Genomic DNA, 13,232 nt, shown 5'->3' with positions numbered 1-13,232 from the left:
TACTGCTCTCTACTGCCCCCTGCTGTTCTCTACTGCCCTCTACTGCCCTCTACTATTCTCTACTGCCCCCTACTGCCCCCTACTGCCCTCTACTGCTCTCTACTGCCCCCTACTCCTCTCTACTGTCCCCTACTGCTCTCTACTGACCACTGCTGTTCTCTACTAAACTCTACTGCCCCCTACTGCCCTCTACTGCTCTCTACTGCCCTCTACTGCTCTCTACTGCCCTCTACTGCTCTCTACTGCCCTCTACTGCTCTCTACTGCTCTCTACTGTCCTCTACTGCTCTCTACTGCTCTCTCCTCTCCTCTACTGCTCTCTACTGCCCTCTACTGCTCTCTACTGCCCTCTGCTGTCCTCTACTGCCCCCTACTGCTCTCTAATGCTCTCTACTGCCCTCTACTGCTCTCTCCTCTCCTCTACTGCTCTCTACTGCTCTCTACTGCCATCTACTGTCACACAATTATTCAGAGCTTTGAACGAGATTATTAACACCCGAACAGCCATGGGTGGGGTCTAACACTAGAACAGCAACGGGTGGGGTCATTTACACTAGAAGTCACGGATGGGGTCATTAGCACTAGAACAGCCATGGGTGTGGTCATTAACACTAGAACAGCCACGGGTGGGGTCATTAACACTAGAACAGCCATGGGTTGGGTCATTAACACTAGAACAGCCATGGGGGGGGGGGGGGGTCATTAACACTAGAACAGCCATGGGTGGGGTCATTAACACTAGAACAGCCATGGGTGGGGTCATTTACACTAGAACAGCCATGGGTGGGGGTCGTTAACACTAGAACAGCCATGGGTGGGGTCGTTAACACTAGAACAGCCATGGGTGGGGTCATTAACACTAGAGCGGCCATGGGTGGGGTCATTAACACTAGAACGGCCATGGGTGGGGTCATTAACACTAGAACAGCCATGGGTGGGGTCATTTGACCTAGTGAGTAAAAATAAATTCTACCTTTGAAGTCGATCAAATTTCAGGACCCTCCTTTCATGACTTTTCCGAGATAAGTGTGTTCTACCACCCAGTATCCTGACATGTTCTAAATCTACCTTGTATAAAGCTATTTCTATAACAGGTTTTACCCCAGTTACATACGCAGTAGTGATAGGATATTATATGTCTATGTACAGACAGTTATGAATGATAAACTGTACAGTAGGTCTCGCTATAGCTATCGCAGCAAAGTACTTGCAGTAGCCTACATTTGATTATGTCTGTAATTCTCAACGGATTTTTATGGAACATGGAACAAATACAATTTTATTTATGATACAGTATATAATGTGTATAAAGTGTATTTATGATATTTTCAAATATTAGCATTTATTTTTTATTTTTTTTATAATGATAATCAACCTCTTCTGCATCATCCGTGCAGCCACTCCCTGTGAAAATCTGACCGTAATCCTGTATGGTGGTACGATGCTTGTAGGAGGTGCAGAGGTTTATCTCTCTGAGAGACATACTTAGATAGAGAACACTTCAATTCATATATTTGTATTCATTGCCTATTATCTTGTTAAATGTTGATATTTAATTTCTATATATTTTTTTCTTTCTTAATATGCTAATGCTGTATGTAAAGCACTTTGAATTGCCCTTGTTGTATCAAATGTGCTATACAAATAAACTTGCCTATGTAACCTTGGGTCCCCTGATGCAGAGACAGAAGGACAGAACCACCGGAAGGACAATCTTATTAGGCTCCAGCCACCACCACCACCACCACCTCCCACCCACAGGAACCATCACTCTCCCAACATTAAAGAAGAGTACGACACACCGTTTGACAGGTTTCTACGGGACTTTATCAAAAACCAAAAGGCCAAAGATGAGATGCTCATAAGAGAAAGGTCAGGGTGTCTTCTCTCTGAAGCAGCGAATGACATGGATAGTGACAGTAATGACATGGATAGTGACAGTAACGGCAGTTCAGAGGTCAAGACTGGAGGTCAGGAGGTCAAGATCGAAGAGTGCTATGGTAGGAATTCCTCTCAGCAAAGTTCAACCACAGGCCGCGCTAGAGCTGACCAATCACATCCTGAGTCAGGTGGTCACAAGAGCAGCTCAGTGATTGGATTACAGGAGCAGCAGAGAAGGACAGCGGCAGGGCAAACCTCTGAGCAAAGGAAACATAGTTGTGGTCATGAGGACATGCGCCAGTGCTACGTCCAGTGTGGGAAGAAACTAAACACGGCGGAGATTGTGAAAATACAGCAGCAAATTAGAAGACCAGACCAACGCCGTTGTGCTACAACTGATCAGTAAGTCACACATGCTGCTAACGCTAACACGTGCTGCTAACCCCTAACACATGCTGCTAACGCTAACACATGCTGCTAACCCCTAACACATGCTGCTAACACTAACACATGCTGCTAACCCTATAACATGAAAGGGCAATTGGTAATTAAACAGTAGGTAATTAAACAGTAGGTAGTTAAAGGGCAGTTGGTAATTAAACAGTTGGTAGTTAAAGGGCAGAACTATAAGCACGTCTAACAGATGAATGTCATGTATGATAAGGCAGCAAGCTGGCTTGGAAGGGAGCTGCCAGTCAAGCGTGCAAAGGCCACGCCCACACAGCCTCAGAACTGTCTGACCAGGAAGTAGAGCCTAACTAGAAGATTATTTTCATAGTTTATTATGTGTTAACATTTTTCCTGGACACAAAATACATTTGGAACCATTTAATGTTTACTTTCCAGACCCTTAAATTACAGCAAATGCAATCAGTAATATTATTATTGCATTTGCAGGACGTGTCCTGTCAGTCTAGATGGGAGTTCAGTGAACTGTTTGTCTGTCATGTCTAATCGACCTGCGTTGTTTCTGCCTCCAGTGTTTCCAGCCGCAGGTCCTCTTCAGCTCATGTAACCCTGGTAACCATGTATGAACCAGAATGCACTGAGTCCCCCAGGTCTGGCCGTGGTTCTCCAGCCCTGAAAAGCCCACAGTGGGGTCCAGAGATGGTGGCAGTGAAGCTGGAGGAAGAGGATGTAGGAGACCAAAGGAGGGAGGAGGGAGTGATGGTGAATCAAGAGGACAGAGGAAGAGTGGAGATGAGAGATAGTGAGATGGATGGTAAGTCTTTGTTATTGGTGAGTGTCATTGCACTGTTGTAAAACCAATGCTGCCAGTGCAGTGTAAGTCAGTCAGTACCTGCATCGTCTGACAGTCCTGCTCTCTCCCGCTGTGTGGGGTTGATATATCAGGGCTAGTTCCCCAATCTAACCCAGTCCTGGACTACAGGACTGCCACATGTAAACACCGTTATCCCCAATCTAACCCAGTCCTGGACTACAGGACAGCCACATGTAAACACTTTTATCCAAAGTGACTTAATACATTTGTCTAAAGTAAGTGAATCAGTTTACACAATTGGGGAATAAAACATAATAAAAACAGTCAAGAGAGAAATATGATAGAAAATCCATTTTAGGAATAGCAACTGCACTCTACTGCACTCTACTGCACTCTACTGCACTCTACTGCACTCTACTGCTCTCTACTGCCCCCTACTGCCCCCTGCTGTTTTCTACTGCACTCTACTGCACTCTACTGCCCCCTACTTCTCTCTACTGCTCTCTACTGCCCCCTACTGCCCTCTACTGCCCCCTACTGCTCTCTACTGTCCCCTACTGCTCTCTACTGCCCACTGCTGTTCTCTACTGCTCTCTACTAAACTCTACTGCCCTCTACTGCTCTCTACTGCCCCCTGCTGTCCTCTACTGCTCTCTCCCTCTACTGCCCTCTACTGTCCTATACTGCACTCTACTGCACTCTACTGCTCTCTACTGCTCTCTACTGCCCTCTACTGCTCTCTACTGCCCTCTACTGCTCTCTACTGCTCTCTACTGCTCTCTACTGCTCTCTACTGCCCTCTACTGTCCTCTACTGCTCTCTACTGCTCTCTCCTCTCCTCTACTGCACTCTACTGCACTCTACTGCCCTCTACTGCCCCCTGCTATCCTCTACTGCTCTCTCCCTCTACTGCTCTCTACTGCTCTCTACTGCCCTCTACTGTCCTATACTGCTCTCTACTGCTCTCTACTGCCCTCTACTGCCCTCTACTGCCCTCTACTGCCCGCTACTGCCCTCTACTGTCCTCTACTGCTCTCTACTGCTCTCTCCTCTCCTGCTCTCTACTGCCCTCTACTGCACTCTACTGCCCTCTGCTGTCCTCTACTGTCCTCTACTGTCCTCTACTGTCCTCTACTGCCCTCTACTGCCCTCTACTGCCCTCTACTGCTCTCTACTGTCCTCTACTGTCCTCTACTGCTCTCTACTGCTCTCTCCTCTCCTCTACTGCTCTCTACTGCCCTCTACTGTCCTCTACTGCTCTCTCCTCTCCTCTACTGCTCTCTACTGCCCTCTACTGCACTCTACTGCCCTCTGCTGCTCTCTCCTCTCCTCTACTGCTCTCTACTGCCCTCTACTGTCACACAATTATTCAGAGCTTTGAACGAGATTATTAACACCCAAACAGCCATGGGTGGGGTCTTTAACACTAGAACAGCCACGGGTGGGGTCATTTAATCTAGAAGTCACGGATGGGGTCATTAACACTAGAACAGCCATGGGTGTGGTCATTAACACTAGAACAGCCACGGGTGGGGTCATTAACACTAGAACAGCCATGGGTTGGGTCATTAACACTAGAACAGCCATGGGGGGGGGTCATTAACACTAGAACAGCTATGGGGGGGTCATTAACACTAGAACAGCCATGGGTGGGGTCATTAACACTAGAACAGCCATGGGTGGGGTCATTTACACTAGAACAGCCATGGGTGGGGGTCGTTAACACTGGAACAGCCATGGGTGGGGTCGTTAACACTAGAACAGCCATGGGTGGGGTCATTAACACTAGAACGCCCATGAGTGGGGTCATTAACACTAGAACAGCCATGGGTGGGGTCGTTAACACTAGAACAGCCATGGGTGGGGTCGTTAACACTAGAACAGCCATGGGTGGGGTCATTTGACCTAGTGAGTAAAAATAAATTCTACCTTTGAAGTCGATCAAATTTCAGGACCCTCCTTTCATGACTTTTCCGAGATAAGTGCGTTCTACCACCCAGTATCCTGATGTTCTAAATCTACCTTGTATAAAGCTATTTCTATAACAGGTTTTACCCCAGTTACATACCGCAGTAGTGATAGGATATTATATGTCTATGTACAGACAGTTATGAATGATAAACTGTACAGTAGGTCTCGCTATAGCTATCGCAGCAAAGTACTTGCAGTAGCCTACATTTGATTATGTCTGTAATTCTCAACGGATTTTCATGGAACAACATGGAACAAATAAAATTTTATTTATGATACAGTATATCATGTGTATAAAGTGTATTTATGATATTTTCAAATAATAATAATAATTATTAATATTTTTAAATAATGATAATCAAACTCTTCTGCATCATCCGTGCAGCCACTCCCCGTGATAATCTGACCGTAATCCTGTATGGTGGTACGATGCTTGTAGGAGGTGCAGAGGTTTATCTCTCTGAGAGACATACTTAGATAGAGAACACTTAAATTCATATATTTGTATTCATTGCCTATTATCTTGTTAAATGTTGATATTTAATTTCTATATATTTTTTTTCTTTCTTAATATCCTAATGCTGTATGTAAAGCACTTTGAATTGCCCTTGTTGTATCAAATGTGCTATACAAATAAACATGCCTATGTAACCCTGTATATGTTCCTATTCTTACAGACCAGCAGAGCTCCAACCCAGGTTCAGACAGCGAGCCCAGCTCCACCACACCAAGAAACCATCAACAACACAGGAGCTCGAGGCGGAAGAATCACCTTAAAACACACCCACAGACTTACACCGGAGAGAAGACCTACCGCTGCCCACTGTGTGGGAAGAGTTTTAGTGAAGCAGGAGCCCTGAAGAAGCATCAGAGAATACACACAGGAGAGAAACCATACCACTGCTCCCAGTGTGGGAAGAGGTTCAATCAAGCAGGACATCTAAAGATTCATCAGAGAATACACACCGGAGATAAACCATACCACTGCTCCCAGTGTGAGAAGAGTTTTAGTGACGGAGGAAGCCTGAAGATTCATCAGAGAATACACACCGGAGAGAAACCATACCACTGCTCCCAGTGTGGGAAGAGGTTCAATCAAGCAGGACATCTAAAGATTCATCAGAGAATACACACAGGAGAGAAACCATACCACTGCTCCCAATGTGGGAAGAGGTTCAATACAGCAGGATACCTGAAGACTCATCAGAGAACACACACAGGAGAGAAACCATACCACTGCTCCCAGTGTGAGAAGAGGTTTAGTGAAGCAGGAGCCCTGAAGAAGCATCAGAGAATACACACAGGAGAGAAACCATACCACTGCTCCCAATGTGAGAAGAGGTTCAATAGAGCAGAATCCCTAAAGAAGCATCAGAGAATACACACAGGAGAGAAACCATACCACTGCTCCCAATGTGATAAGAGTTTCAATCAAGCAGGACATCTTAAGATTCATCAGAGAACACACACAGGAGAGAAACCCTACCACTGCTCCCAGTGTGGGAAGAGTTTTAGTAGAGGACGAAGCCTGAAGATTCATCAGAGAACACACACAGGAGAGTAACCATACCACTGCTCTGGAAACGATCGTAGCTCTACGTCGTGTATTACCTACTGGTTATGCGGAGTTATTACAGGCATGTGAGCCGCACTGCCTATACTGTAATTCATGCGAAGTGAATGTGGCTCGTAATAAAATTAACGATGTTGTTATCAGCCGAGAAAATGAGTTAAGAAATGATTTTCTTTTACAACTTGAGTACAAGCATTTGCCTGGTTAGTAATCAATCGTTAAATCACCCTTCTCTGCCCTCTCCCGCTTCCAGACGAACGTCTACCCTATATTTTAGCACTTGGCTTAATTCAGCCGCTTTTCTTTGAGCCGCTATTCACCTGCTGTTACGGCTGTAGTGGTTGCAGCTGTAGTGTGTGTGTTGTTTCTTGTGTTGTTTCTCCCAGGTGAATGTCCTTCCTCCTGCCTGCGGCCATGGCGACGGCCTGATTGAGCACAGGTGTGCTTGAGAGTTGTTCTTGTTTTGGTTATTGTTAAATGCAGCTGTAATTTTGTATACCTTAGTTTTGTAGTTTGTGTTCATTAGTCTTAGGTTCAGTGTTTAGTGTTATTTGTAGTTTGATCACTAGGCCTATTAAGTTTCTTCATTTATTCTTTATTACCGTTAATATTATATATTCATTCGCTCTTTGTTTTGATAGAGTAGTTTTGAGTTCAGGAGTTTCACGGAAACCAGTTTTTTGTTTATTCTAAAATAAATCTTGTTTATTTTACATTGCCGTTTCTCCTCTCATTCTTGTCCCCCCGGTTTTAATTAATTGTTACCTGTAAGAGCAAATTATTCAATAATGGCAGCCTGTTTCGTTTCAAGATGTATAAGAAAGGATATGTAATATTCTTCTGCAGAAGGAGGAAGTTTACAGGTTCGTCAGACGCATCTGAACGATTCAAAGTTCCTCGTAAAAAGTCCAGCTCATTCATTACGTCTCAGTATTTATGTATCCAGGTACCCCTAGGTAAGGAGTCCGCCCTCTTAGTGAGGTTTAGACCAATCATGAGCAAGGGGTGTGAGTTTGTACATGGATGAAGATGATGGGGGATGAAGGTTAAGGGGGAATCGGCCCCCACTTTCTCCTAGGGACACAAAGGTGAAAAAGGAACACAATAGCCACAAACTGGTTTAGTCTGGTCTTATAGAGTATTGGGTCTGGGGAAACACAAAAGTCCAAAACTGTTCTAGATGGCTTAGTCCATTCCGGGAGAAAAGAGAGCAATCAGGTCTTTGTAATCATTTAAATGTGTCTGTTGTCTAGCCAATGTCAAGCTTCAAGTAGAGAAACTGGTTTCATTGTTGGGTTACAAACAGGAAATCAGCTTCTATAGCTTTGCCCTAGATATCCAAAGTTTGAATCTTAAATGTAGAAAAATGTCTTTTACATATAATAATTTTCTCTCACATTTTACCCCCCCTAATTCCTAGACCATCTAGGGGGTCGTAACACCTGCATTCCATTTAAAGTATATTTGGTATTTATAGAAGGAAGCAGGCACGCGGGAAGGTATTTTGACTGGGGGTGCTGAGGTGCTGTCTATATACGCTACAGGGAAAAAAATTGCCAGGGAAAAAATTATAACGATTTCTCTCCCTCCCTCTCGCTGATTGCTCGTTCGCTCACACGCACACAGTGGCATAACGACGGGCCCCAATGCACGGGCAATAATAGTTAAGCACGCACGCACGCACCCACACACTACAACGACGTAACGTTAAATATTTTACCAACAATGTGTTGGAATTTACAGTAATTTCCACTCAGCTCACAGTGTCCCACAATGTCCACAAACATGATGTTGACCATTATTACAGACAGCACTCCATGTCGATTGTTATTGCCTCTTAACGGAAGCCCTTCGCTGCCGAAGAATCGGATGGATCTGAATATCAGTTCTAATACGTTTCTGGCCGTCTGTTGCTCTTTCTCAACAACGTCCGACAGTAGAGCATTAATGGGAGTGTTGTTAAGCGAAGCAAGCAACTGCATCAGCATCTTCTTCCAACTCCACTTCAATTGTTCTGGCTGATTTAGCATTTTTGCTAATTAACTCAGAGATTCCCTAGCAAGATATGACCATGTGATCACTAACATTAAAACTAACAAACACATTTTTACATTTATTACAAAAAACACATTTATTTTTATTCCCAAAAGCAACAATAGTTATTATATTGTTTTAACTTATTGTTTGAATAATATTTTTATTTTTTAAATTCAGGCAGGAGGAGCTCCTTCTGCCTGCCGCTAGGGGGTGCTGCAGCACCCTCAGCACCCCCCTTCCCGCGTCCCTGGAAGGAAGCACGTATGCAATGTTAAACAAGCGCAGCTCCTTTTATAAATTATGCTTACGTCCGTTTAGAAAAATGTGCTCACGTGAAAGTCAAAGATGACGTTCAAGTACCTTTTTATAAATGAGGCCCCAGGGGTGGCCAACCAGTTGGAGACTAAGAGCCCCAAATAATTGTTGGGGTACCAGAAAGAGCCACATCATACATGCAGGCTCACAAAAGCTCTCACTCACAATAGGCTATGAGACCAGTGGTGTCATTTCAGCAAAAGCCAAGGCATGGCAAGGTACAGAATAGGGGGGTTGAGGGGGGGTTTCAAATCAGTTGTGCAATAGTCTATTTTGGTGAGTTGTTTCTATACAATTGACTTATATTACATTAAAGTAATGAATAAAGGAGACAGTTACAGTATGTAGGTAGTAATCTACATCTTTCCTAGCAGGTGGACCTGGTTCAATCTCCTTAGAAACAAAACATTACAGATTTAGCTATTCTCAACTCTAAATCAACTGCACTGTTAAAACACTAGTATTTTAAGACCTCACCTGTGTCCTGTACTTGTCTCTGCTGCCCTTTGACCAAAAAAGCTCCTTGTTATGTCCATTTTCCTTTTTCTCACTGGCATATTTGTGTTACAGGTCACCTATTACAAGTGAGACGATTGACAATATCAAAGACATGCTTGCACACACACATAACTTACTCACACACAAGTTAGTGTTACTGGCCCCAATTTGGTACAATTATTACAGAAATGATTGAGAATAGAGACATGGTTGACATTAAACTAGCTGTTGTTGTACCCTTTAACATTAGCTAACTAGCTTGTTACAGTTAGCTTCACAATCGCGGGTGACGTTAGGTCGGGTTTTTCACTCAAATAAATAATTAGAACATATTTGTACTGACACAACATGACATGAACTTGTTCATTAATATATTACATTTGAACCAACAGTATTATGGCGTTTATACAGTTTGTTTAACCCACCTGAATGAATGAGAATCGTGGACAAGGTTTTAACATTAACGTTACTCATGGCTTGTTTATTGAGGAACCGATGTCCCGCTCCAGTGTTGCCAGATTGGGCTACTTTTGGTCACTCTGGACGGGTGGATTCGGCGCTCCACTACAGCGCCTGGCTGGGGGGGTGAGATGGAGCCGGGAGGATGTTGAGTTACCGTTGTGGATAAAATCACCAACATGACAACACGTGTTTCAGATACAATTTTCAGGGGATTTTGTTTTTATGCAGGTATGGCGAGTGCCATGAATTGCTAAACCAAAACGACGGCTATTGAGACACAGCAAGCGAGCCACACACTTTTAATGAATGGAGTAAAGAACCGCACACAGACAGGCACAATAAAGTTGCTTACGTACTAAAGTCTATAAATACGAAATATACTTGAGAATGAGCTTTGTATTTACGCCCTGAGATAGTGGCTCAATTATAGCGGCTGAATTAAGCCAAGTGAGCGGGAACGGTCTATGCTGTAGGGTTAGGGTTAACTAACGGTCTATGCTGTAGTAGGGTTAGGGTTAATGTAAGGTGATCAACTTCTCCAGAATCGATTTAATTGAGTCGTCACTTACAAGCGAGTTCGTTTAATCTCAACGAGACGTCCTTGATATCACTTCTTAAGATGATATGATCCAATCAAATATTAGGCACCACTACTGAACTGTTCATTAAGATAATATTTATTCAAGCACATCAGCAAGCAATAATAGTTCATTTCCATGGAAAAGAGTCTTTTCTAGTTTCACCTCTGCAGGCCTATCTCAGCTAGCCGTCAACAAGTTAACTGCAGTGGCTCCGCTAAAACAAGAGTCCCTCTGCCCTCCGTACATAGTCCTTTATACATTTGATTTAACATTTGGGGCTGGGTGGTGCCTCCCCCCCCCCCTATCTAGTAGTTTTCCAATTGTCCGTACAAAATCCGTTGCAGCTGCTCGTTAGCATGGCCTTCAACTTCTCTCTGTGTGGGTGCGCGAGAGTGTACTGTGTGTTATCAGCAGTGTGTCCTGCTGGCCTCCCGTTGTCATGGTGATATCCGTACTTGTATGAGCAGAGCATTGTGTCAGTGTCCTTATCAGAATGTCTTGTTATCAGAATGTCTTGTGAAAACACAACTATTGAAGTTACACAGTAATATTAGGATTTGATTTACAAGTTAGAAGAATAGACTTATCATTAATCATTAGTTATGAAAGTACAGAAAAATAGAATATTATAACAGCAGGTGTAAAATGGTTGTTAGCACATAGGTAAAAATAAGTAATTTACAGGCAATTTGAATCATAAAACGTTCTTTTAGTCAGGAGCTTGTATTTCTTCTTGTCGCTCAAAAACAGAACCTCTCTTTTGGCTTTGCGTGACCTTCCTATTGTTCTCAACTGACCGCATTCACATATTATTTAAATGAGCACATAGTACATGATTTATCACTTCTAGTTATTTTAATACAAATTCCCAACATTAACTAACTGTCTATGAGTAGGGTTAGGGTTAACTAACGGTCTATGCTGTAGTAGGGTTAGGGTTAACTAACGGTCTATGCTGTAGTAGGGTTAGGGTTAACTAACAGTCTATGCTGTAGGGTTAGGGTTAACTAACGGTCTATGCTGTAGGGTTAGGGTTAACTAACGGTCTATGCTGTAGGGTTAGGGTTAACTAACGGTCTATCTATGCTGTAGGGTTAGGGTTAACTAACGGTCTATGCTGTAGGGTTAGGGTTAACTAACGGTCTATGCTGTGGTAGGGTTAGGGTTAACTAACAGTCTATGCTGTAGTAGGGTTAGGGTTAACTAACGGTCTATGCTGTGGTAGGGTTAGGGTTAACTAACGGTCTATGCTGTAGTAGGGTTAGGGTTAACTAACGGTCTATGCTGTGGTAGGGTTAGGGTTAACTAACGGTCTATGCTCTAGTAGGGTTAGGGTTAACTAACGGTCTATGCTGTAGGGTTAGGGTTAACTAACGGTCTATCCTGTAGTAGGGTTAGGGTTAACTAACGGCCTATGCTGTAGTAGGGTTAGAGTTAACTAACGGTCTATGCTGTAGTAGGGTTAGGGTCAACTAACGGTCTATGAGTAGGGTTAGGGTTAACTAACGGTCTATGCTGTAGTAGGGTTAGGGTTAACTAACGGTCTATGCTGTAGTAGGGTTAGGGTTAACTAACGGTCTATGCTGTAGTAGGGTTAGGGTTAACTAACTGTCTATGAGTAGGGTTAGGGTTAACTAACGGTCTATGCTGTAGTAGGGTTAGGGTTAACTAACGGTCTATGCTGTAGTAGGGTTAGGGTTAACTAACGGTCTATGCTGTAGGGTTAGGGTTAACTAACGGTCTATGCTGTAGGGTTAGGGTTAACTAACGGTCTATGCTGTAGTAGGGTTAGGGTTAACTAACGGTCTATGCTGTGGTAGGGTTAGGGTTAACTAACGGTCTATGCTGTAGTAGGGTTAGGGTTAACTAACGGTCTATGCTGTGGTAGGGTTAGGGTTAACTAACGGTCTATGCTCTAGTAGGGTTAGGGTTAACTAACGGTCTATGCTGTAGGGTTAGGGTTAACTAACGGTCTATGCTGTAGTAGGGTTAGGGTTAACTAACGGTCTATGCTGTAGTAGGGTTAGGGTTAACTAACGGTCTATGAGTAGGGTTATGGTTAACTAACGGTCTATGCTGTAGTAGGGTTAGGGTTAACTAACGGTCTATGCTGTAGTAGGGTTAGGGTTAACTAACGGTCTATGCTGTAGAAGGGTTAGGGTTAACTAACGGTCTATGCTGTAGGGTTAGGGTTAACTAACGGTCTATGCTGTAGGGTTAGGGTTAACTAACGGTCTATACTGTAGTAGTGTTAGGGTTAACTAACGGTCTATGAGTAGGGTTAGGGTTAACTAACGGTCTATGAGTAGGGTTAGGGTTAACTAACGGTCTATGCTGTAGTAGGGTTAGGGTTAACTAACGGTCTATGCTGTAGTAGGGTTAGGGTTAACTAACGGTCTATGCTGTAGAAGGGTTAGGGTTAACTAACGGTCTATGCTGTAGGGTTAGGGTTAACTAATGGTCTATACTGTAGTAGTGTTAGGGTTAACTAACGGTCTATGAGTAGGGTTAGGGTTAACTAACGGTCTATGCTGTAGTAGTGTTAGGGTTAACTAACGGTCTATGAGTAGGGTTAGGGTTAACTAACGGTCTATGCTGTAGTAGGGTTAGGGTTAACTAACGGTCTATGCTGTAGTAGGGTTAGGGTTAACTAACGGTCTATGCTGTAGGGTTAGGGTTAACTAACGGTCTAT

The 13,232-nt window shown here is 43.6% G+C and overlaps 1 protein-coding gene across 1 annotated transcript in view; it reads right to left on the bottom strand.

Moving 5' to 3' along the window:
• Positions 1-269: 269 nt before the first annotated feature.
• Positions 270-13,232, bottom strand: part of slc44a1a (solute carrier family 44 member 1a) — a gene marked incomplete at its 3' end in the record, with an annotated part of 263,392 nt that continues 250,429 nt past the window's right edge. Inside the window, exon 15 of the mRNA XM_080534791.1 lies at positions 270-329. Coding sequence (XP_080390917.1) covers positions 270-329 — 60 coding nt within the window. The remainder of the gene's footprint in view (positions 330-13,232) is intronic.

This window comes from Nansenia antarctica, assembly GCF_963989245.1.
Source record: "Nansenia antarctica genome assembly, chromosome: 6".
Classification (NCBI taxonomy): domain Eukaryota; kingdom Metazoa; phylum Chordata; class Actinopteri; order Argentiniformes; family Microstomatidae; genus Nansenia; species Nansenia antarctica.
Note: the sequence above shows the minus strand (reverse complement) of the source record. Positions and strands in the feature narration are given on the sequence as shown.